Source organism: Convolutriloba macropyga, chromosome 10 (assembly GCF_964194025.1).
Source record: "Convolutriloba macropyga chromosome 10, txConMacr16.3, whole genome shotgun sequence".
In the NCBI taxonomy this organism is placed as follows: Eukaryota; Metazoa; Xenacoelomorpha; order Acoela; family Convolutidae; genus Convolutriloba; species Convolutriloba macropyga.
Window position 1 is genome coordinate 26,389,118 of NC_134477.1, and position 24,648 is coordinate 26,413,765.

The 24,648-nt window shown below is 34.7% G+C and overlaps 1 protein-coding gene across 3 annotated transcripts in view; it reads left to right on the forward strand.

Moving 5' to 3' along the window:
* Positions 1-24,648, forward strand: part of LOC142348847 (intraflagellar transport protein 140 homolog) — a 175,142-nt gene that overhangs the window by 13,618 nt on the left and 136,876 nt on the right. For 2 of the 3 annotated variants that reach the window (XM_075400388.1, XM_075400389.1), the window contains exons 4-8: positions 8,485-8,809; positions 13,148-13,427; positions 21,305-21,594; positions 21,864-21,977; positions 22,199-22,225. In XM_075400388.1, the coding sequence (XP_075256503.1) occupies positions 8,485-8,809; positions 13,148-13,427; positions 21,305-21,594; positions 21,864-21,977; positions 22,199-22,225 (1,036 nt within the window). The remainder of the gene's footprint in view (positions 1-8,484; positions 8,810-13,147; positions 13,428-21,304; positions 21,595-21,863; positions 21,978-22,198; positions 22,226-24,648) is intronic. The other variant, XM_075400390.1, reaches the window with a different exon arrangement.

The window sequence follows — 24,648 nt, forward strand, 5'->3', positions numbered from 1 at the left end:
AAAAGTATACTTTATGACCTACCTAGGAAACCAGTTTCTTAAACTCATTGCTATAATACCTCTTGCTCTTCTCTGTGTAATAACTGCTTGCTATGCAAAATGTTTGATATTTATTTTATTCCTTGCATTACTACTCTTAACGTCTCTCACTGACGACAGACATATTAAAAAGCTGAGTTTTTATAAAAATACAGCTCCTAATCTTCATGTTAACCACTTTGTTTGCTCAAAATGGTCTCAAATTAGATTAATTCTCTAAACAAAGTGGCACCCTGCAAAATTTGCCCTAATAAAATTAGCACTAATCAAGCACGAGTCACTCTCTAACCAAAGAAATAAGGTTATGTTAGAAGCAACTATGTGTGAAGCAACCCAACAACAATTACGTTGGTTTTCCGACTCTTTTGACTCCAGTGGCATAGATGCCAGACAGAATACTATTACTACTTCAGTGAAACTAGATGCTCAAAAATGCAAACTTGCAAAGGAAAGAAAAAAGATAAAGCTTTATCCTTCCAGTTCAGTAGATTTTGATTTTGACAAATCCTTGTTCACAAACTTTAACTCAGTCGATGTTGGAACTGGCAACAATGAATGAAACCCCGAGGATGGTATACGCACTACACATATGAAACTTATATGCAAAATGTTAGCCTGAATGTGAACCTTAGAGATGGCACAGTTAATAACTGGCAAAATATATCTCTAAATTGTCCTTTATCGATCAGAGACTGCGATTCTACATCTACTGATCCATTTGCATACACTTGGGTTGAACACAATATTTGTCTTTTTACTACGATTTGTACCTTTGACGCTCAATTGATTAAAGGTAATGACAAAAACTATGTAAATAGAGGATCCTAAACTTAACTCAGATCAGTCAGATTTTGATTTACAAAGCTTTTTGTTACAAGTTTATAATAAACCACAGTCTTTATAAACCATAGTCATCAACAAATAGTGTACCCTACGCCATGTGATTCTCTATACATTAGTCTTCGTGACGGTTTCGATATGAACACTGGAAAACCTATTCACAAATTTAAATCTGATACCGGTGCTATCACTTTAAAAATCAAATACTATTCTGGTGACACAACGGTTGATAAGAACATTTTCAAATTTATGAAAATATCGACTTCGAAGCACTTGCTGGAACAAAATTTGACAACTTGCACTTTAATAATCTTCGGCAACTTCAAACTTCTACTCTAGAACTATTAAGAAATGACTGTGAATTAGAGCGCTCAACTGTTCTCAACACTTTAATGATTTCTAATGAAAATCTGCGTTTAGCTGGATATACCTTAACCAGAAACATATCAATGCTTCTCAAAACAAACGGCAATGTTGCCTGGCTATATAATTGACCTGAATTTCATTCACCCTTACAACTTCTTAAGTTCTATAACTGAATACCAATTCTTTATGAAGATGAAATAAGTTTCGTTGATCCTATTTCTAGACAAACTTTCACTGAAGCCGAAGAACAATTGTGCTCTGAAAAACATTCAAGCTTGTTTCAACTAGATGTTGATGATGATAATTCATGAGTTGAATTAACCCCGCAGATACAAAAAATTCGAGAACCTGCACTCTTTAAACCACGCATAGTCATTCAGCAAATTGCAAACATAATCACTGCAAGCATTCATGCTTCTATCCACACATAAAGAAATGATGGCTTGCTGGAATTCAATAAATTTCAACTCCAAGATCAAAGGAGTTCTCAAACACTTTAAGTCATTATTAGGTAACAGAGAATCTTTTTCAAATACTTCAGGAACAAATTATTATAATTCTAGAACAATTCATCTCTAATCATTCATTTCACCGGACTTCTGTAATAATCAGTTTGTTGAAACTTTTGGAAATGTACAATATGTAAGTGAGCGATGCGGAATATTCTGTGCCACTTTCTTATTTATTAAGCTACTCATCGACATAAATCTATGCCTACTTCGAGCAATGCAAATTATTAAGATTAAAGATGCATCTATGAACTTTGGTAAAGCACTCTTTGCTGGCGCATTTGATTTAATGTCAGTTCCAATTTTGTCTTCTATCTATCAAATAACTAATTCGGAGAATAATAACACTGATGAAATTAGAAAACGAACAAGACAAAGTCCAAAATCTGAGAATTCTACTATCAGAGAACGAGTTATCCAAATTCCACCTTATAAAGAGAATATTTGTTCACAAGCTATGAACTTTGAGAATAGAAGTGTCTGTCCAAATCTAAATGATGAGAATAATAGAGACGAAAACAGAAACGATAATAACGTTCCTATGTCTCCAGTATAGGATTAACTCCTATCACTTTTAATATCATCAAACTATATGATGATACAGACTGACTTCATATGTACTACTGATTGACTTTTAAACAGATTACAAAAAAATGAGAAAAGAATACTTGCAAAATGAACTTCAAAGATTATACTCTTAGAATAGAATAGAGATAGAATAGAATAGAGTAGGGAGTACTTGTTATTTCAGGAACTTTCTTCAATCCCTAACGAACTGATCCCAGTCTTTCAGTGGGAACCTTCAAGTGGTTGGCCCAATTACAATACACAATCCACTTCTAAACCTGAATCTGGAGTTGAAGCACTTGACGGACTAGTACAGCCCACAACCCACATTACCCCATCTACAACTTCCCCTCAGCTATCAAGATTTCAGCAGCAAAAACTCAAACAACTAGTGCAAATTCATCAACAACAGTTAAATCATTTGAAAGGAGAACTAAAACCGCAAAGAAACAACCACGTAAAAAATTCACTAAAGAAGAGACTTTCAGCCCAGTGACACCATTAGAAATAAATAAACCCAAAACAAACAGTACAGTACCTAACGTCTTAGTAACCACTACAACTACTCAGTCATCACGACCAATTTTTATCCTCAACATTACACAACTACCCCCCTGCAAGACCGCCCACAGAAACAACATCAAGCTGAGATACAAGCAAAAACACCCGGTTTTAGTGGACACCCGAACTACGATTCGAATTTAATCTACCAGTTGCAACCCAACAACAATAGATTCAATCTCATTGGTTACTTGTCAAAGAAGAAACCCTATCTACTAACTAATCACACTGAAAAAGAAAAAAACGTTTAAAGTCCAATTTAACAATATTACAGCACATGTCACTCCTCAGCTCGATACATTTACTTATCAGATACAGCAAAACTTTCTAACAGATCAAGGGATTACTGAGCTGCAACTAGAGATCGCAAATCTGAAGCATCAACTCCGCATCCTCCGCTCATCACGTTGAGCTCTCACGGAACGGAATAGATAATTTTGTGGTTGTTGATGTTCAGTACTTCCTTCATTACTTTTTTCTCCGGCAGTAAGGAACATTATTCGTTTTACTGCCTAATTTTTAGAGTCAATTCGATTAATTCTCCGATCACTTCGCCAGTTCCTTTACCTGCAATTTACAGTGAACAATGAGTCCATTCTTATCATCAATTTACTGATTTCGTTCTCAATGAATTTACTATTTTATCTTCGCCGATTGCCCTGCTTATAACTTAGAGTTAACAAGAAGTTGGTTTTTGTTCAACTGTTCCATCGAATTCCATCTCAATCTATTTACTGTCTTACAATTTCAGTAGACGTTAAGTACTTTAAAACCTATTCTGATCTTGCTGATTTTTTGCAAGATAAATCTAATGATATTAGTTTACTTTCATCGGATTCCTGAGTACGATTTATTCGAAATGCTCAAGCCTATTCATACAGAAGAAATTCTTAATATCAATAATTTAAACTTTCGACCGCTCTTATTTCAATTAAGTAATTTCGTTATTCGCCTTATTAGATCTTGTTATGTTCCCTTCTGAATTATTCAGCGCCAAATTCTTCGACACCTATTGAAACACTTCTTATCACATCTTATTAGGCAAATTTGCCAGATTTAAGCTAACTCGTTTCAACGACTCCAATAAACTTAGCACTGATTTATAGTTCTCTCTACAAGAACTCGAAATAATTATATTCGCTAGAGATAATCAAACTAATGAAATTGTTATTCATATTAACGTCCCAACTATTAATGATGTTAATATACTTCTTCAACATTTTGCTGATGACCGAAGTACGGATCTAGAAATCTTTACATACACTGCTAAAACATTTCTTGATCTCCATCCGCTATATATAGTTTTAGTACTGTTTGATTTTTCCTATCAATTCCCTTCAAGGATTAATTTGTCTTCATTCTCCCCATTGCATTGACACAAAATTTGAATTACTTCATTCTCCTAAAATGAACACATACTTTGAAGGAGGTGTTGATATCGAATGTTTTAGAGAATATTGCCAACTTTCTGAACATATTGAATCTTTGCGGATAAACTTATCTAAACAGGTTATTTTCAACATTCAAGTTTACAAAATCTCTAGGCTATATTACTCCGAATTCCAAGGCGAAGTTATTCTATTCCTTTAAGATTTTGAACAAAAAGATATTGTTATCTATTTTGAGTGAATGACAAAAGGCAAAATAAATCACTTCATGAAGACAATTCAAAGCGATCAACAAAGTTTGAACATTAATTCTCTTATCTATAGCTTTAAAGCTTACTTCGATGAATTCATTATTTAGCAGGACTCAAATTAAGGTGAATTACGAAACCGAATTCTCTATTTGCGGAGTTTTTTCCTCAAGACTAACCCTTATGGTGTTGTGCGCCTTCATTTTAATTTCATTATTCATTTACATTGCTTGTCATAATAGACAATTAAGTTAATAAGTATATTCTTCAATCTACATTATCTTCTTTACTCGCCTTCAGATGTATTAACAGCACGAACTTTTTTAGAAAAACTACAAACGGTCTACTATAACGGCCACCCAAAAAATTGGACATACTATTTTGTACAGCTATATATCTCACATCATCATCAACCCTTCTTCAAGAGAAAAACTCAGTAACAAGAAATTACGATGAATTTTAACCAAGTAATCAACCTCACAAACATTTAATGCTTTATTATTATAAAGATGAGCTAAATAATTTATTCATCAATGTAAAATTTGATGTTCTGATTTAATTCCTATGGACCGGTATGGGATGTCTGAAGTGTGCTACACTCAGTAACACTGCTTGATAATCTTAGTGCTATTTTGAGAATTTACGTTATAGTGCGTGAAGGACGAACTTGATTTGGACATGGTCCAATTTAACATGTGAACAAATTGCTAAGTAGTTTTGAATAAACTACTATTTTAAGATCACTAACTCAAACAGAATACCATGACGTGATATTGTCGCGCCACTTTGAGAACACCAACTTAACCTTGATAATTCTGTCGACACTGCTATCTCTATCCAATAGGATACTAGAAAGACACGTGTCCACAAATATTAAAAGAGCTTGCACGCTCAACCATCACGCACTATCGCACAATTTGGTCCCCGATAACTTCAGATTTAAATCATACTGCCGTATTGCTCCCTTGCTTAAATCTGAACTTATTTGAGATAATGTTTCAACTTAGAATGTTTTGTGACTATTTCTTAACTAAAAACTCTCTAAGTCAGAAGATATCAACTTATTACAATTTTGGAAATCAGATAAGTTCAACTTAACTTCTCTAAGTTACAAGTTAACATCTCTTGAATTCTATCTAAGTTAAAAGTTTACCATAGAATAAATCAACCTGTGCTAACCAGTGCTATCTAAATCTAAATAAGCTATTCTATCCCTTCTTGCTCGGTACATATCTGATGCTGCTTATCATTACTTATTAAGTCATATTTGCATTTAACTTTCTTTAATACTTAACTATATACCAAGAGAAGAACTAGGGGTTGAACTCTCAAGTTATACATGAAGTCCCGCGATTAACCCCGTCGTTTAAGTATCTTATGTACGGACCAGCAATATACATGGTTTCCCGTTGTGTAATTTAGTGTAGAATTGATCCCTGCTGTTGTTTCATAAGCATTTGTCTGATCTCAGATTGTTCTGTTTACACTCGTTATTGTTAGTTTAAATGGCGTTTGCCTGATTTTTTTTTAAAGAAGACTACCTGAGACTCCTATGACTTTCTCAATCTCCCGCTTAATTCTGAGCAGAGAGTTCAATCCTGTTCATGAATTTTACGATTTAAGCTAGGCCACAGTTTCACATTCTTTGGAGATATTATTTTTTCCTTAAAAATCTTTGCATTTTAACAAGATTATTTTTGGTGAGTGTGTGGGGCATGGTTTTGAAAATGTCGTTTAGTCTGTATTAGTTTCAGTATTAATTGCTTTCAAACGTAGATTGTGGCAATTATATTAGTAACTTTTTCCTAACCATTTGACTTCTCGTCCGCAAAAACGGAATTAAGACGCTAAGCAGTTTGGGTCGTGCGCTTTCTTTAAGTACGATTCAACAAAACTGTTGAGGTGATATTAACTTGTGGTGTGAAGGGTAGATCACCCCCGATACATACACTCCACCCTTACTCCCACTTGGCTGCTCCCTCCCCCGAAGCCCCACACGCTCGACCACATCTCCCCTCTCAATTAGCTAGTTTCCCAAAGCCGCAGGAAGCTACTGATGAAGCGAATTGCTCGTCGGTTGTTTGAGAGCAATTCACAGTTTTCATTGGCATTTTGAAACTATAAGTTTTCGCAACTATTTTCTGGCAATCTGCTATTTTTATTTCTGGTTTTTAGGTAAATGAAACTTCGAAGTTAAGTTTGAACGATAGTTCTTGCCATAAGTTTACATCCCTTTTAAGATCTCGAATTTTTTTAGCTCAGCAATGTCTCAGGGATTGATTAATAGCTCTCAAACAATGTTTGAAGCAATTATTTTAGTTATGCTGTTGTCTTTTTATGCGATTTTATTCTTGCGCTTTATACTTCATTAAAATGGAATTAACAAATAACGCCTGGTGTGCATTAAGTCAGCGAGCTGCTCTCTTAGAGTTCTAGTGGTTGCGAGGTGCAGAATTCACCGAAGGTGCTGAGAAGACGAAATCATGGTGCAAAGTTCTCTAACTCACCTCCAATTCATTTCCCCGCATCAGACCCATCCTAATGCACCCCCTGCTGTTAGCATTCCTATGATCACGCTGTTTCGCCGGAGCCAAAACTTGTCGGTCGTTTGAGAGCAATTCGCCTGACGTTAGCTAGTTATTAATTGCTCTCGTAGAGAAGCAATTATTGTAAACGTGTGTCTTTTTATGCAAAATTTTCGCTTGACCGTTTTGACTTTTCGAGTGACTTTTAAGCCCTTGACTTTTTGCGTTTTGCGTGATCTAAAAGTCTCTCTCAATCACAGTTTCAAGCATCTGAACTCAATTGGCGGCAATTTAATACTAAAAGTCAAATGAAAAGTGCGCCGAAACTGGTGCCGTTTTTCACTTTAATCTTAGTGGTATATATTAACTAACCTCAAATGTGGTTAATTGAAGCCGACTATTGAATTTTTTAGTCCCATTTAGGCTCACCCCCCCCCCCCCGACTCAAGCAGGCTGCAATTGATTAGAGCTCCCACTAGTCGTACGAGAGCATTTCCTCCGACGTTTAGTCCGTTATGTTTAATAGCCGCCCTCATCTTCTCAGCCGGCTATTATAGCGCTCCTATTTTTTTTTACTTCGTCGAACTTTTTTTTCGCTTTACCCATTTTGCCGCTTTTTCGACATTTTGGGTGAAATCTATTTGACTTCTGTAGGCTAGTTTCACTCTTTTGTCATTCTTCTCAAAGTCCTTTTAAACAGCAGCTGCTCAGCAAAGCAATTCAAAATGAAGAGAGTCAGTATAAAAAATCAAAGTCAGAAATAGAAACGGGATAAACTCATAAAGCCCATTTTTAGATGCCTGGTACTTGAACTTCGTTCTCATAAGTTTTAATTACCATCTATAATGCTTATTGGTATTGATACTAGACCCTGTAGCCTCACTGAGAGACAGGAGTATGTTCAATTACGAAATGACATCAAACTAAATCGCACTTGAAAATGTTTTTATACAAAAATCAATTTTTGTTGATATTTTCTTCAACTCTATTGCTTGTGATTCTAAGAATATGCAGGAGATTACGCTTGTACTTCAAGCCGTCGAAATTTTTTAAACCTCAGCTCCCTTTAGAATCCCGGACAAATAATTTCAACCAGTCTTGACATGTTTCAATTGACATATTCCGCTTATTTTTCTATTCCGCTAATTTTGCTCTATGGAAATACAATTGATAGCAAATTTTAATAGGCAGTGGAGATCGCTTTCAGAAATGTATTTAGGACTGAGATAATTATAGTTGACAAAGTTGACATAATTGACCAAGTAAATTTGTAAAATTTTAAGACGCTTTGAATTGGTTTTTAACAACTTAGAAATACGCTTTGTTTTATATTCCGTTATTTGCCATGTAACGCTTTTTAGAAGAGCGCCTCTTTATGTAGTTTTTATGTATATATACGAATTAATCATGGTAATTATTCTTTAGTCTTGATGCTGTTTAGGCACGATATGGCTACACTTGCAAGGGCAGCAGCGGAAGGCGATGAAAGAGCACTGGAACTGCTAGTCTCAGGTCGAATCAAAAACCAGCGTGGCAACACTCCAGATGCTATCAGCTGTTTCCTGGGAAGCGAGAATGGCCAGGTGTTCCACTTGGATGAAAAAGGCAACTATGTAGTGCTCTTCGACTCGAATCATTACGGAGCAGGGGGTGTTAGGCGGCTGTTAATTGGACCAACACAGAAGGTTCTTGTGGCAGTTACGTCTTCTTTGACCATTTATGCATTTGCTTTGGAATCTCAGACGTCCATGAAAGAACTGGGATCGGTGAGTGAGGCATGAAGAGTCCCCCCATGTGTGATTACTTAGCTTTAGCTTAGAGTTTGTGCGAATTTAGGTTGATTTTTCATGTGAGCGATTGTCATCATTTTGATAACTTATGAACCGATACAATACGGTGTGCTGTGTTGATGTTGAATGATTATAGCTGCAAAGCTGTAAGCTGAGCGAAGCTATATTGCGGTGCTCTTGGTTTTTTACAATTCAAAGAATTTGAATTGTATTGGGGCGCTGTCTTTTTACGACTCGAAGAGGAGTATTGGAGAAAACCTTTTTTTAATCAATTTTATTGGAGTGATGTTTGAAGCGGGAAATGAAACGCGTGAAAAAATTTGGAGTGATTTTGAGACTGAACAAAAGTTAAGAGCGGAGCGAAAAGAGAGTGCTTTTTGTTCATACCGCTGATTTTGAGAGAGCGAGAAAATGAAGTGTAAAAAAATTTTCTCTAAGCGAGCGAAATTTTTTTTGTTCACGTGCGGCTTTTAAAAGCAGTTTTTTGCAACTTTTGATGGTTATGAGGTTTGATTATGATATTGTATTAGTTTTGGCTTGTTTTGATAGGAATTGAAAGTAGTTAATTCTGAGTTTAATGCTAATTTGGAGGGTTTTGATCAGTTTTGCTGATTTTTAGACGAAATTTAAATTTTTTGCCTGTTTTTTTTTGTATTGATGCTTTAAGTTGGGTTTGAATACAAGCTTGTTACTTAAGGAATATTCAGCTACCAATTGACTAAAGTTTTATTGGTGTAAATCATTCTTTTCTTCGGAAAATTGACAGAAAAATTGAGAAATTTTAAACCATTTTTCTTTTGCAGTTTTTCTTTTCTAGTCTTAGACAATTTTCTTAGCCTATTATGACTTGTCCATTGTTTTGCGAGCTTTCCATTGCCCTAATTTGAAAGGAATTTTACTCGGCTTTAAGTTTTCTTGTACTAGTTTTTTTATTCAATTTGTTTTTGAATGCCGTTTCTATTCTTCCTTCAATTTTTTATGGCGTTTTTGGAGATTCGGGGTTTACAATAGTATTTCTAGTTGTGTAGTCAAAAGTATGGGCATTTTTCTCCTTCGAGTCGTTTCCGTAATTCTTCCGGCTATGTTTTTATTTTATCATTTTTATGATTTTTGAAGTCAAATTGGAGTAGTGATTTTGGTCACGCAGAAACAGGAAATGGAGGGAAAAAGCGAGTGGTTTTGCGGCGTGAAATTTTTTCGCTCTAGTTTTAAAGTAGAGTGAGAAAACGGTGTTTAAACAGAAATTCGCTTTCTCGCTAGTGGTTTTTTTGTTCACATGCGGCAATTTCACTTTGGTTTTTAATGTTTTTTCGATTTTTTGGATCGGATTTTTTTCAAAATGGTTTTCCCAATCCATTCATAGTCCGTTCTAGGTCTAGTTTTCTGTTTAGTCAATGAAAATTCTTTGAATTGTACGTCAGGACTTGTCCTGCTATGTTTTTTGCTTCGTCGTCTGACGCTCTTTTTTCGTTTTACATTTGTTCACACAGCAAAGCTGAAAAAGTCAAATTTTCTGAATGACTTCTTCCTCTCACTAACGGCATTTGCGCGCGTGACGTCATTTCTCACTCGCTTTAGCGAAAGTTTTTAGGTTATTTGCGTGATTAGGTTTTGATCATACGTGACTTACCTCACTCAATAAAATGACTTTTGCACTTTAAAACTTAAGTTTAATTTGAATTTGCTTAAGGTCAAAGGAACGAACTCATTTGTGAAGTAAAGGTCCCTAATAGGAGGCTTCTGCGGAATGAATTTTAACAAGCTTTATTATTTTATCGCAGAATGTTTTTTACCTAGTTTTTTTGAGCGGCGTCGATTTTTTTTTCAATTTAGATCTGTATCTGTTTCTATCTCTATTATATGGCACGCAGGTCTGTTCTTTCGCAGCTATTCCGGCAATCTGCCGGCTTTGTTTTTTTGAACAAATGAATTCAGTTCAACACTGGATGTGAGCCTTGATATGAGTTTTGGAGAAGCCGAAGAAGATTAGTGAATTGGTTATTAATAGCCGCGAAGCAATAGCGGCTATTATTGGGGACATCTTGCTTTTTTACAATCCAAAGAATTCGGAATGTGTTGGTGTGCTGTTTTTTAAGATGTTTTCACATATTTTTCAATGACTTTGATTTTTCAAAACGGGATAAACAGGTAAAGCCCCGTGGAGCCTCAATGGCCAGGGAATCTCCTGTAAGGTTTGATAGTAGAGCACTGCATAATTTCTAATAACAATGGAATGGTTCAACATTTTAATGTCTCGAGTTTTAGCATTTTTTAAGTTTTCCTAAAATTTTTGTCAGTTTTTGATTTTGTCCATTCTCAAGGGCCAGAAAACCTATTCCACGGTCTGATATAAAGTTACTTCATGGTTGTTAGTGTCAATGGAATTGTTTCCAACAATTCAACATTTCGAATATAGAAATTTTCTGATAAAAGTTGCATTTTTTAAAATTTTTAATAGCCGCACAGCAATAGCTGGGGCTATTATTGGCTTTCTCTTGGTTTTTTTTATTATTTCGTCCTGATTTTTGTTACGACCATATGACGTCACAATTACTTCAAATCTGCTTTTTGTTCATTCATTCATGCAATTTCAACTGAAGTGCGTGTGTGACGTCATTTTTTGCTCTTAGTGGAGCAAGTTTTTTTTGTTCATTCGCTTGGTTAAATTTTTGGTCACGCTTGACTTACCTCACTCTCAAAAATGACTTCCTCACTTTGAAGTTGACTTTTATTTACTTCAATTCAAAGAAATAAGGTCAAATGGGTGCGTGCCACTCTATATGATGGTTATTTGAGAGCAGCTAATGGAGGCAGCAAAAACTTATACAGGTTTTAAATAAAAGTATAACATATCGGACTTCAATGAAAAGACGAATTTTTTTGGTCTTTTTTTTCTGTTTTTTGAGACTGCAGATCTACAAAGCTATTGCGGCTATTTTCTGGCAATCTGCCATCTATGTTGTTTTTCTTGCCTCATTAGCCAGGTAACCTCCTCCAAGTTTTGATAGTATGTTATTACATAGCTTCTAGGGGCAATGGAATGGTTTTCAGCATTTTACTAAAACGAAATTCTACTTTCTGTTCAAATTTGAAATTTATTGTTTTTTTAGTTTAGTGATCTTAATTAGCCAATGACTTTTTAAAGGCTTGGAATTGGGTTGCTGGATATCCTCTAGAGACACAGAAATGGTTGTGAAGATATTGATATCACAATTTTCAGCAACTCTTCATTGAAATTTGCAATTGATTTCAATTTGAATTTTTCTCTCATTTGCTGAGTTAGCCGATCTTCAAAGACCAATAAATTTTCTTCATGTCTTGCAGATATAATAATGGACCGATTTATGAGACAAAAATTTGGGGTTGAACGTCTTTTTGAAATAGGTATATTTAAAGTGATCAAATTTTGCCTTCAGGGTAAAGGCTTCAAGAGTTTTAGCAATGAGTATATTTTTGTTTAAGTTGTTTGATTGTTTATTTCTAAACTTTTTGAGATGGTTTTGTTTGTGCTTTGCCTGGCATTGTTCAATTGATCTGCTGGTCAGGTGGAGTACTTCTAAGTTTTTCGTTCAATTTTTAGGATTGTATTTCGGGACTTTGTCCTGCTATGTTTTTTTAATTCGTCCCCATCGATGATTCTTGCGTCCATTGACTTTTTCAATTTCATTGACTTCTACTGCTTTGCAGTTGAAATTTTGTGCGTGACGTCATTTTTTATTTTAAGTCAATTGCGTGACTCACCTCACTAAAAAAATGACTTCTGAGCTCGCTTAATGAACTTTAAATTTTATGAACACTTACTAGTTGAAGAGCAATAGTGTGCATCTATGTAGTGCCAAACATATTTGCCCTAATTCTTGAGTACTAGAGTCTTGAGTTTTTGATTTCGAATAATAATTTTGCAAAAGCTCAATTAGGGCTCTTTCCTTACAAAGCGTGTGTCTCATAAAGATGACATTCCGAATCTAACCCAAAAAGTCTAGTGGTCTATTAAAAGACTGGTGGTCAATCTGTCTTTCTTATGTCTTTAGTTTTTTCAATTCCATGGAAGGCCACAAGCGTCGATCGCGGCTATTTTCCGGCAATCTGTCGGCTATGTTAATTTAAACACGGTAGAATGACCTTTCCACTCCCCAATGCAGTCAAATATTCATTATGAACGTTTCAGTTGCAGTGGTCAGATATAGCCGTTTAATTTATTTCTTTGATTCATAAAGGACATAATTTGAAATCTAAGTACTCATGCTTTTTAGCTGCCTAACTTAGTCTTAAATCATGGTGACCGAAGTCAATAAATGGGAGAATCTTGTTCAGGTTCGTCTTCCTGGCATAAAAATTGAAGTGAACGTCATTTGGGCTGGTGATTCAGCAGTCGCAATCCCAACCGGTCAGAACGTAATTCGGATGTTCTCAACATCAACATTCGATAACTTCTCGTTAGAACTTCCGGAACAGAGCGAGAGTGCAGCTAAAGGAGCAGGCTCTATGTTTGATGCTAGTAGTGGAAAAGGCAATGAGAAATTTTCAGTTGGTATTGGAGGGGGAGGTGGTGTTGGTGACGGTGTGCTGTCGGTGGCATATTCCAGCCATACGAGTAAGCTAGTGATTTCTCATGAATATAATTGAACAACGGTGAACATTATAAATGCAGTTATTTGTCGTTCCAAACTCCTGTTAATCATGATTAAAAGCCGCGCAGCTATAGCTGGGGCTATTATTGGCCTTCTCTTGGTTTTACGACCGAAGAGGAGTATTGGTTTTCTTAAGATTTTTTTTTACCGAAGTACTATTTGTTCAGACGGCGTTTTGACCTAAAAGTGAAAGTGTAAAATTGCCATGTGAGCTAATTTTTTCTGAGCGAGAAAAGTTTTTTTGATCATGCGCTTCGATCAGTGAATGACTTTTCGACTTTGTGTTTTTTTGACAAAATTCCGCATATAGATAACCATTTTAGCCGTTTTTTTTGTCCAATTGGTCCAATTTTTTTGCGTATAATTTACTGTTTTAAAATAGTTTTTAATAGAAGCTGTAATAATATTTGAACCTCTGAAATTGATACCAGTGTTTTTGTGAGTCTGATAATGTGTTTTAAATTCTAAATGAGCACATATCTCCCAATTTTTAATTCATTTCTGGCTTTTTAAAATTCATTTCAATTTTGGATCTGAAAGTGGATTTTCTTCAAAAATCAGTGCATCTGGCAATTTAAGTTTAATATTTCATCATTGAATGCATCTTTATAAGTTGAAGTATTTTTCTATTTATAGATTTGTACACATGCTTGCCCGATTTTGGCAGTATTTTGTCCAATTTTTTCCATTTTTGCCTTTTGGATTTAATTACTAGAAAGTCTTTTTATAGCTGCGAAGCTGTAAGTCGAGTGGAGCTATATTGCGTTGCTCTTGGTTTTTTGTTTCTTCGTCTGAGGCTCTTTATCGTTTTACATTTTGTTCGAGAACATGCTGTCGCTTCACGTTTTCAGTCACTTTTTCGCACTTGATTTCTTGCTTTTCGCGTGACCCAAATTGCTCGCATTCAGAAATTGTCTGTTGCTAAAACAAAGTTGTTTGTAATATAAGCCAGCATAATTTTCGGGCTGTTCTTACGCCGGGGGTTGGGGATTCGATCCTCTGGGTCGTCAAAAGTTGTTGCCCCCAAAAATGTTCACAAATGTATACCACCTTTGAATAAAAGTTGGCCGCGACTATGTTTCCAAATCTGTTACTATATGTATTTTCGGCACGCAAGTCTATTCGCAGCTGTTCCGGCAATCTGCTGGCTAGGTTTCTGCACTGTTATGGATCCTAATTTACTTATAATCAAATAATTTGTGGGGTTAGTAATTCAAGTTCTGCAAGAAATTGTGCAAGATTTTTGAAAAATTTTGACAATTTTAATGCAAAATTATGTTTAATTGCTCTCAAACGAGGTTTGTAGCAATTATATTAGTCCTGTCGGTCTTTTTTTATTCGATTTTTCGCTTGACCGATTTTTCGTCTGAAGCTTTTGACTTCCGTCCTCAAAAAAGGGATAAACAGCTAGCGCCCAGCGGGCATTAAGTGCTCTCAGAGCCTTTCAGCTCTGATTCAGCTCACACTGTTTTGGAGACTTATACTTATACTTTTGGTGTGAAGATACTTATGGTGTGAAGGGCGGTTCTTAGAGGTTGAAGACACCCCCACTGTTGAACCCCCCCCTATTGCCCCCCAACCGCGCTGTTGCCCCCCACCCCAGCGTTGCCCCCCAATAAGCCTCCGATGCACCCCCCTCCCGTGGCTAGCTACTGACGAACAACCGCTTGCTTAAAAACGCGAATTTATATTATTTTGCAATTTTTTTCAAGCCTTTTCAACATTTTTGACTTTTTTTATCAGCGCTAGGTGTCAAGGCAAGGAACCTCCTCTAGGGTTTGATATTAGGTTACTGCATTGTTTCTAGTGTTAATGGAATGGCTTTAACATTTTAACAACACGAATTTTAGCAATTTTTTGACGAAACGTGCAATTTTCAAGTTTTTTAACATTTTTTCCTTATTCAGGTATTTTCCAGATCCAGGGGCCAGAAAACATCCTAAGGGGTTTGATAATAAGTTACTGACAAATTTTAAGTGGCCATGAAATATTTTTTCAACTTTTTGTGACAAATTTTTGCAATTTTTTGATTAAAACTTGCTTTTTCCAGGTTTTTTGAAAATTTTTTTTGGCGTTTTAGATTTTTCTGCCTTAGGAGCCAAGGAACCTTCTCTAGAGTTTGAAAATTGGTTTCTGAATAATTTCTAGATTAAATGAAATTTCTTGCAAGATTTTAACATCACGAATTTTAGCATTTTTTTTATGTTTTTGCTATTTTTTCCAATTTTTTTGACGTTGATAGTCATTATTCAGATTTTTTGAGCCTGAAGGATCAAAAAGCCTGCGATAGGATTTGATAATGAGTTAATGGAAAAATTGTGTTGGTCATGGATTAATTTTCAACTTTTTAATATCACGAATTTTAGCAATTTTTAAAATTTTTTTGAAATGTCATTTTTTAGGTTTCTCTAGCCGCAAAGGCAATGAAACTCCTCTAGGATTTGATAATATGTTACTGCATAGTTTTTAGATGTGATGGATTATTCTTCAAGATTTAAATCTCACGAATTTAAGCAATTTTAAAAATGTTTGCAATTTTTTATGTTTTCGATTTTTTTCCTGCAACAGAGGCCCTGGGTCCTCCTCCAAGGTTTGATAATAAGCTGATGCATAGTTTCTAGAGTTATTGGGATGGTGATCAACATTTTTTGACTCCAGTTTTAATAATATTTGGATAAAATTTTAACTTTTCAAATTTTTGGAAAATGTTTGTGTTCTAAGTGTATGGGTCTTTGAGCCTGTGAAAGTATTTCAGGTTTCAAACAGGGATACCGGATTGTCTCTTGAGACAATAAAATGGTTCTTAAGATATTAGTGTCTTGATTTTAAGCAAGATTTTGTTAAAATATGCAGTTTTCAAATTTTTTCAATATTTTGTCCTTTTTTAGTTTAACGACCATTACTGGCCAACGAAACTTGAAACTTTTCAAGTCTCGGCGATGGGTTACTTGACAGAAATTTTGAGACAAAAAAGTGTTATGAACCTTTTTTTATTGCGAAGTTGAAAACTTTTTTAATTTTGCTTTTTTCATTTTTTTTCTATACGATTTATTTATTAACAAGGTTAGAAAACTAGAAGTTGCAGTGTCGAATCCAATCATGGAAGATATTCCTGTCTCTTTCTCTCTCTCTCTCTCTTTCGGTTAGGGTTCCTTTCCTTCTTTTTCTCGTTCACGTTTTATATATATATCTCTTGTTGATGCCGCACTTCAGCTGCTGTTATGTGCCTTAATGTCATCATCTCTGATCCTCATTATCAATGAGTTTTAAGTGAAATGTTATCATAAATGATATAACAGGCACTTTTTAAGAAACCATTGTTAATAACTCTTAAAAGCAATTGTTGCAAATATATTAGTTCTGTTTGTCTTTTATGCGATAGTTCGCTCGGCCGATTTTTCTTCTGACCCATTTGACTTTCGTCTTCAGAAACGGGATAGAGGTAGCGCCCTGAGGTCACTAAACCGTGGCTAGCTGTTGACGAAGCCAACCGCTCGCCGGTCGTTTGAGAGCAATTCGCCCGGCGCTAGTCGGTTATGTTTCCAATCTTTGAACTTTGTTTCCACATTTTAAACCATACAGGAGGATGGCTGCATAATGCTTAATGAGGAAATGTAATTGTTTTTCTACTCATATTTTTTCAATTTGTTTTTTAACTTTCAAAAATCAAGAACAAGTCTTCTTTTTTTGTGTGTTTTTGTTTCTGTGCCTATTCTCCGAACTCTAGCATGTATCAATCTATCTGTTTCCTGAGACCTATAGTTCTTATCAGACCTGCTTTTTTTAGTTGTTGATTATTATTGATTTTCTTAGACTTGTTGGCAATTGATTTTATTTGACAGTGCGGCACTGAGGGTGTGCTTGAAATTCTTTGACTGATAATTACTTTCTACGATTAGTATTAGTGTCTTAGTTTCTATTGTTTGTCTGTATTTCCTGTTTCTTTTGTCTTTGGTAATTTGTAAATTTTTCAACTATTTGCTGATTTTCATTTCTTTTTGAGATTTTTTGGCCCATTGTATCGTTTTATTGAATTTTTTGGTAATTGAATTAAAACCTCATGAGTGTAGGTTTTTTTTTACTACAAAGGATACTAGTTTCTTCGGCTAAATTTAACTCTTTCTTTGCAATTTGACGAAAAACTGAGAAATTTTACACAATTTTGTTTCTAATATTTTCTCCTTTTCTTCAAATATAGAGATGTTTGTGAGCTCATTAATGCTTGGCTGATGTTTTGTGGTTGTATAACTATATATCTTTGCATGAATCAACGGTTTTTGTTTTTATGTGTACTTGTACTACATGAAAAATTTTTCTCCGAAATTTTCTTTCGTTTTTGACTTAAGATTTTTCTTTGCTCTGCATTGATGCGGTCTGCATGGAGACATTAGATATTTGAAAAACCAGTTCTTTCTGTGGATACGACTTCGAGTCGTTACCGGAATTTTGCCGGCAAGATTTTTCTCGTCAAGATTTTTGTTAGACCATATGACGTCATAATCACTTCAAACCTGCTTTTTGTTCATTCGTTCATCAAATTTCAATTGAATTGCGTTTGTGAAGGAATTTTTCAATCTAAGTGGAGCGAATATTTTGTTCATTCACGTGAGGAAGTTTTTGTTCCCACGTGACTTACCTTGCTCTCAAAAATGACTTCCTGACTCTGAAACTGACTTTTCCTTACATTAATTCAAAGAGATAAGGTCAACTGATTGCGTGTCATTCTAAATGAAGGATATTGGAGAGCAGCCGATAGAAGCAACAATACTTTATACAGATTCGTAATCAAAATATAACATCTCGGAATTTAACAAAAAGATATTTCCCTTAGGTCTGTTTCTGTTATTTTTTGAGACTGCAGATCGAAGCTATTGTGGCTATTTTCTGGCAATCTGCCAGCTATGTTTTTTGTTTTTCAGAAGCGATAGCAGTGCAGCAAAACACCAACAATCCAAAGAATTGGGACCGTGTTTCTCTATTTTCAAATCAAGAGATGTTGCGGAAAATCAAGAGATCTAGTTTCATTACTTGAAGAGTATTAGTGGGGCGTCTTTTTTTGATCAATATCTTTTTGGAGTATATTTAAAACGGGATATGAAAGTCAATGCCCAGCGTAAAAATTAATTGTTTAGGTCGAGCCGTTGAACGAATTGATAAGCAGAGAGAGAAGAGGTACGGTTTTCTCGAATCTGTTTTCTAGGTTTTTTTACGTTTTTAGTTAAAGTGGTTTTCTTTGACCATTCTAACTAGTAACTTTACGATTGGGAGCTTTTTTGACCTTCTCAATCCTATTTTTTAGTTTTATTTGCAATCTTGAGTTATTTTTTCGACGTTTTAGATCCCTTTTTAGAGGTTTTTGGTCTTTTTGTTATGTTTACATTTTTGCAGTAATGTTTTTTGTGTTGAAAATAGTTTTTTTTTTGGTTTTTGTGACCTTTTGATTTTGTTGATATTGTTTTAGGTTCGTTATGTTAAAAAAGTTTAAACATTTTCTTTGCTTAATTCTGTTTTGAAGATTTTTGCCTTGTTCTGTTTTCTTTCTGGCTTTCTGATTATTTTAATGTGATTTTCATCAAATAGTCAAATAGGTTTGTTTGTAGGGTTGTTAGTAACATTTAAAGGTTTTATAGCACATAACTTTATAAAGTCAGTTCTTAAGTTGTTTTGTTTTTAGCTCTTGCGCACGTTTTATGTTTTCCAGCGCATTTATGTGTCTCGTGGTTGGTCAATGAATAGACAGGAACTATTATGTTTTCTATGTTTCAAAAGCAGCTATTGAAACTTCGCAATTTTTAGGGATTATTATAAAAAAAAGTCAGGAGGTTTTTGATTTCTTTTTTTGCTCGGTTTTTGCTCGGAATAAAAAAATTCAACAGGTTTTTTGATTTCCTTTCTTTTTTGCTCGGTTTTGTGCATTTTCCGAGATGTATCGGTTATTATGTTATGCCATCATCTGATTTCTTGTTCTTGACAATTAAGTCTTACCGGACAAGCTATAACAAAACATGCTTTCGGAGTTGCAACTTATGAAAGGTTTCAATTAAAATATTCTTGTAGTTTTTCCCCGATGATTTGTTTCCTATTTTTTTGTTTCAAATGGAGTGTAAGCAATTGAAAAATTTATCAGATAGTGGTTAGCCACATATTTTAATGTTACTTGTATGTTAAATTTTACTTCCAGATAACTTTGCAGCCTTCTGTCTGTTTTTTTTTTCAATTGCTATACAATTTGAAACACGTTTGTTTTTTATGTAAGCCACATTTCACCTTTTACTCCTGAGGTGCCGTACTGACTGTTTCAATAAATTGTTTTTGAATTCTTTCACGCATTGAATTACGTAATGTAGTGAATACGGTCAATGTCAAAAAAGCGAAATCAAAGAAACAGGATGAACCGATTAAGCCCGGTCATTAAGTCATAGTGTATTAAGTTATCAAAGTTCATTAGAGCATTTGTTTGCTGGAGTTAGTATTAGGGTTTATAGAGTTCCGTTTATAACCTCAATTAAGTATAACTGAAGTTTTTTTGCCTATTTCTGATTTTTGTGCCTATCGCTACTTTTCTTTTTGGATCTCTAATTTAGAGCAATGCTTTAGTTTTGTTCATAAAAGGTGCCCGTAAGTCGACAGAGCACTTTTCGCTTTAGTAATTTAGAAGATTTTCTCTCCTTTTTCGGTCTTTTTTTCATTCTTTGCATTTTGTTTTTTTTATGCCTGGCGTTTATTCGGTGGTTGCTCAACAGAAACGTTAATGAATTTGTTTTAAGCTTTGCGGATAATTTTAATCAAGGGTTCTGTAGTAAATGATTTCAATTTGTTGTTCTTTACCTTTCCTCGATTTTCTCGGTATAACCGTGTTTCAAGTTCTTGGCAATAGTTGTTTTGGAGTGGCTAACTTTTTTTATCAGTTTTGTTGTCAGACACTTATCCATTGTTAGTTTTCCTGTTAGTTTCAAAATGTATGTTAAGTATATTTAAGTTTAAGTTTCAATGAGTATATTTAATTAGAAGGTTTATTGTATCAGTTAGAGTTGTCAATATTGTACTTTGCTTTTATTCCGGAACTTGCGTGTAAAGCGTGTAATTTCGCGTGTAATTTCGCGGCGTGTAATTTTTCGCGGCGTCAAATTTTTCAGTATACTTCATAAAAAATTTATAGATTTTTGAAACCGGTTCTTGAATGTTTGAACAAAAAAATTGTTTTCTCGATTATGGTTTTTGTTCACGTGCGGCAATTTGACGTCGATTTTCTTTTTTTTTCAGACTTCTTCTAACTTGTTTTTTAAATTAAATGCTATTCATTTCTAGTTCTAGTTTTTCGTTCAGATATTAAGAATTCTTTGAATTGTAGTTCAGGACTTGCTTTAATCGTTTATGTTTATGTGTTCAGGACTTGCTTTATGTTTTTTAATCGTCAATCAAAAGTTTTTTTTGGGGGGGGGGGGGCTTTACCTTGCTACATTTTTTTAAACCGTCAAGCAAAGTTTTTTTGGCTTGACCTTGTCACTCCTCTACAATTCTGCTCAGTACTTTCCAACTTAATGTGCTCAAGCAGAGCTATTTAAAAGGAGCACTGTCAAAGAAATGGGATCGACCCTTAAAGAGCAGTTTTAGAACCTCTGGTATTTGAACTTTGTTATAATAAGTCTAATGTTCATTGGTATCGATACTTATTCCTGTATCATATCTTTAAGAAACAGGAGTATGTCTTATTACAAAATCCAATCAAAACAGCTCGCACTTTAACCAAGGTTGTTTTTGTATAACAATCAAATTTTTTCATTGTACGGTGGGCAGTTTGAGTTTTTCCTTCTTTTAAATCTGTCTATTATTTTTTCAGAACTTCTGGTTGCTGGGTGCAAGAGTGGAAAATTATATTTCTGGAAGTATCAGCCTAACAGTAAACACACAACACTTACAACAGCCGACGAGTACGATCTCAAATCTGATTGGCTGCTTGAGAAGACAGTTGATTCGTCGTCTCACTCACCCAATGATGAGGACGGGGAGAGACCCGTGAATGTGAAAAGTGTTCATTGGTGTGAAAACCATTCATACCTGGCTGCGTTAGCCTCTTCAGGAGTGACTATTTATGAACAAGCTGAAGCTGCTACAGCTTATCACAGTGAGGTTGGTAGATTCAAGCTGTTTGGTTTCTCGGGTAGTTCTAAATGCAGATATCTTGTGGTAGGTTGGTTAGAAATTACGTAATAGACTACTATATTTAAATACACAATTAAAAAATAAATACAGTAGAGTGAGCTTGTGAAATTTGAATGGTAAAAGAACTCGGGAACAAATGTTGAACATGAGGTAGAACAAAAAATGGTTCAGCCATAGTTGAAAGAAACAACATTTTGAAGACCCAATTAAGATGTTGCAATAACTTGATGTTTCAGATGAGCTGTGTTCAACTGAGTTCCAAAGAGCTGGCAATTCGCTCCTACAGATTCGATCTCAAGACAAAACTTATTCAGTCCACGTTGCAACTAAGAGGGGTCGCCGTCTCACAGGTAAGAGGTGAAATTTCGTACTAAAATAACGCGTGATAATTAATAACTGAGCCAACTGCGTGAATGCTTTCTGACTTTTGTCGTTTGAAAAACGAAATTGTGAATTATAACCGAAAGCTCGGAGCTAAGATATGATGAAGATAAACTTTTACATGGAGTGTTTGTAGTGAATGTAAATATTGCTTTTCCTTGAATGGAGTTGTTGCATTGTTTCATTTTAGCCGGTTATTAATGATGGAGTCACAAGTGTAAGAAAAACAATTTCTGCCTTCCTGACACATAAACTAACATTACGGGGCATTTAAGCCCAACTGCCTTGCTGGGAATACTTTGCTTTTAATTAACCCAATTGTTGACCTTAAGAATTGTTGTTCAGCGGTGGTCGTTTCTATGATGTCAAAAGTGCCTCATTTTAGTTTGAGTTGAGGTGCTAGGCAGTGAAACAAGTATATACTGTAGTATATTTTTTATGTTCTGTCAAAACTCTCTCTTGTCTCATCAATCTGAAAAAGTTTTTTATTATAGCTGCGAAGCTGTAAGTTGAGCGTAGCTATATTGCGGTGCTCTTAGTTTTTTTTACGACTCGAAGAGGAGTATTGGTTTTCTTAAGGTTTTTTTTTTTTACCGGAAGTACTATTCGTTCAGACGATGTTTTGACCTAAAAGCGAAAGCGAGTAAAATTGCAGTGTGAACTAATTTTTTCTGAGCGAGAGAAGTTTTTTGATCATGCGCTGTGTTTAGTGAATGACTTTTTGACATTGAAAAGTAGTTTTTGACTGAATGGCACATATAGATAACCGTTTTTAGCCGTTTTTTCGTCTAAGTGGCCTAGTTTTTTTTTGCTTGTAATTTGATTTTTTGTGGAAATAGTTTTTAATCGATGCTATGTTGAAATGTAAACCCCGGAAATTGATAGCACAGTATTTTTCATAGCCTGAAATTGCGTTTCAAATGCGAAATTGACACATATTTCTTGATTTTTTAGTTAATTTTTGGTTTTTTTTTCTATTAATTTCATCATTTTTGGATCTTTTAGCTGTTTTTTTGTCAAAAATTAGTTAATATGGCAACTTCCCTTTGATAATTCATATACTCAATGCCTCTTTCTACCTCGATGTAATTTTGTTTCATACAATTGTACATTTGCTAATCCGATTTTCGTAGTTTTTTGCCAATTTTTTTCAGTTTTTTGTTTGTATTTTGCTTTTAATTACTAGAAATAGTATTTTGGGGAACATGAGGGACTTTATTTTTGTTTCAATAAAAATTCAATCTTTTTTTGGTGTTAAGTTTTTGAAAAAACAGATAAATTTTCATAAATGTTTTTATGTCTTAAATATTTTTTGACCACTTTTTTGCAAAATGTTTCATTGTTTCGTATGTCTGAATTCTGCTTTTTTTGTTTTATTCTGTTCAACAAGTTGGATTTTTGTCTCGAGTGACTCGTTGTCTTTTCTATATCTCGAATGCTGATCAATGATATGTACTCGTTTTTCTTGATTTTTTAAATTTGGTTTTTAACTTTCAAAAATCAAGAATTGGTCTTTTTGTTACGGTGTTCGTAACATTGTGTCCATATTCTTCTCATCCTCGTTTCATTCTATTTTCGTCCTGGCACCTACTTTTGTATTCGTTATATTGATTTTTTCAGTTGTTAAAAAATTGAATGAATTCAGCTTTTTCTTAGATCTTGGTTTCTTCGGTTTGCAATTGATTTAATTCAAAATAAGGCAGTACTGGGAGTTTGCTAGAAAGTCTTTTCCAACATTTCGACTTATTACTTTTCATTGCAATTTTCTTCCGGGCTTGGTATTGTTTTTAGACGAATGTTTGCTTTTGAATATTATTCTGTTGCTTTTGTTTTTCTATGATTAATTTAATTTTTGAATTAGTATGAAATCATGTTGTCTAGCATATATTCAACAAGAAAAAATCATTTATTATTTTTGTCTTAATTGCCGTGATTAGAAATCTAATTGTAGTGTTTCTCTGATTCTTAAGTTTGAGCACTCTTTTTTGAATAATTTTGACTTTCCTGTCTTTTTTGAAAAGTTTTCATCTGCCCTTTGCTTTCGCGATCTTTTTGAGATTAGAATCATTAATTATCTGAGGGCAATTGATGTCCATGTCAGTTTTGTCTGGCTATCAGTTTTTTGACCATTCTAAAAATTTCAGACTTTTTTAACGTTACCAAACGTTTTCAATAATAAAATTTTGCTGCATTTTCTTTCTCTTGCTGACAGTGGTTTAAATTTCACCGATTTTTAGATCAGACCCGCGGAGGTAATGAGGTAATGGTTAAATACAAAATGTAATGGCTTCAGCTTTTTGTGAAGTTTTGGTGCTTCGAGTCGCTTCCGGAATTCTTCCGGCTATATTTTTTGTTTCGTCGTCTGACGCTTCATTTTCGTTTTACATTTGTTCTAGAACATTCTGTCTCGTCACTGCTTAAATGGCTTTTTTGCGCTTGATTTCACGCTTTCTGCGTGACCTAAATTGCGGTTATTCAGAAACAGAATCTGTTCCTAAAACAAAATTGATTGTAAGAAAACAGATTGTATGGTCCGACAGCCGAGTGGTTAAGGCGACTGGCTGTTAATCCGGAGATCGCCGGTTCGAGACGCGACAGGGAAAATTTTTTTTGCACCCAAAAACAACCTCCTTTGAAATA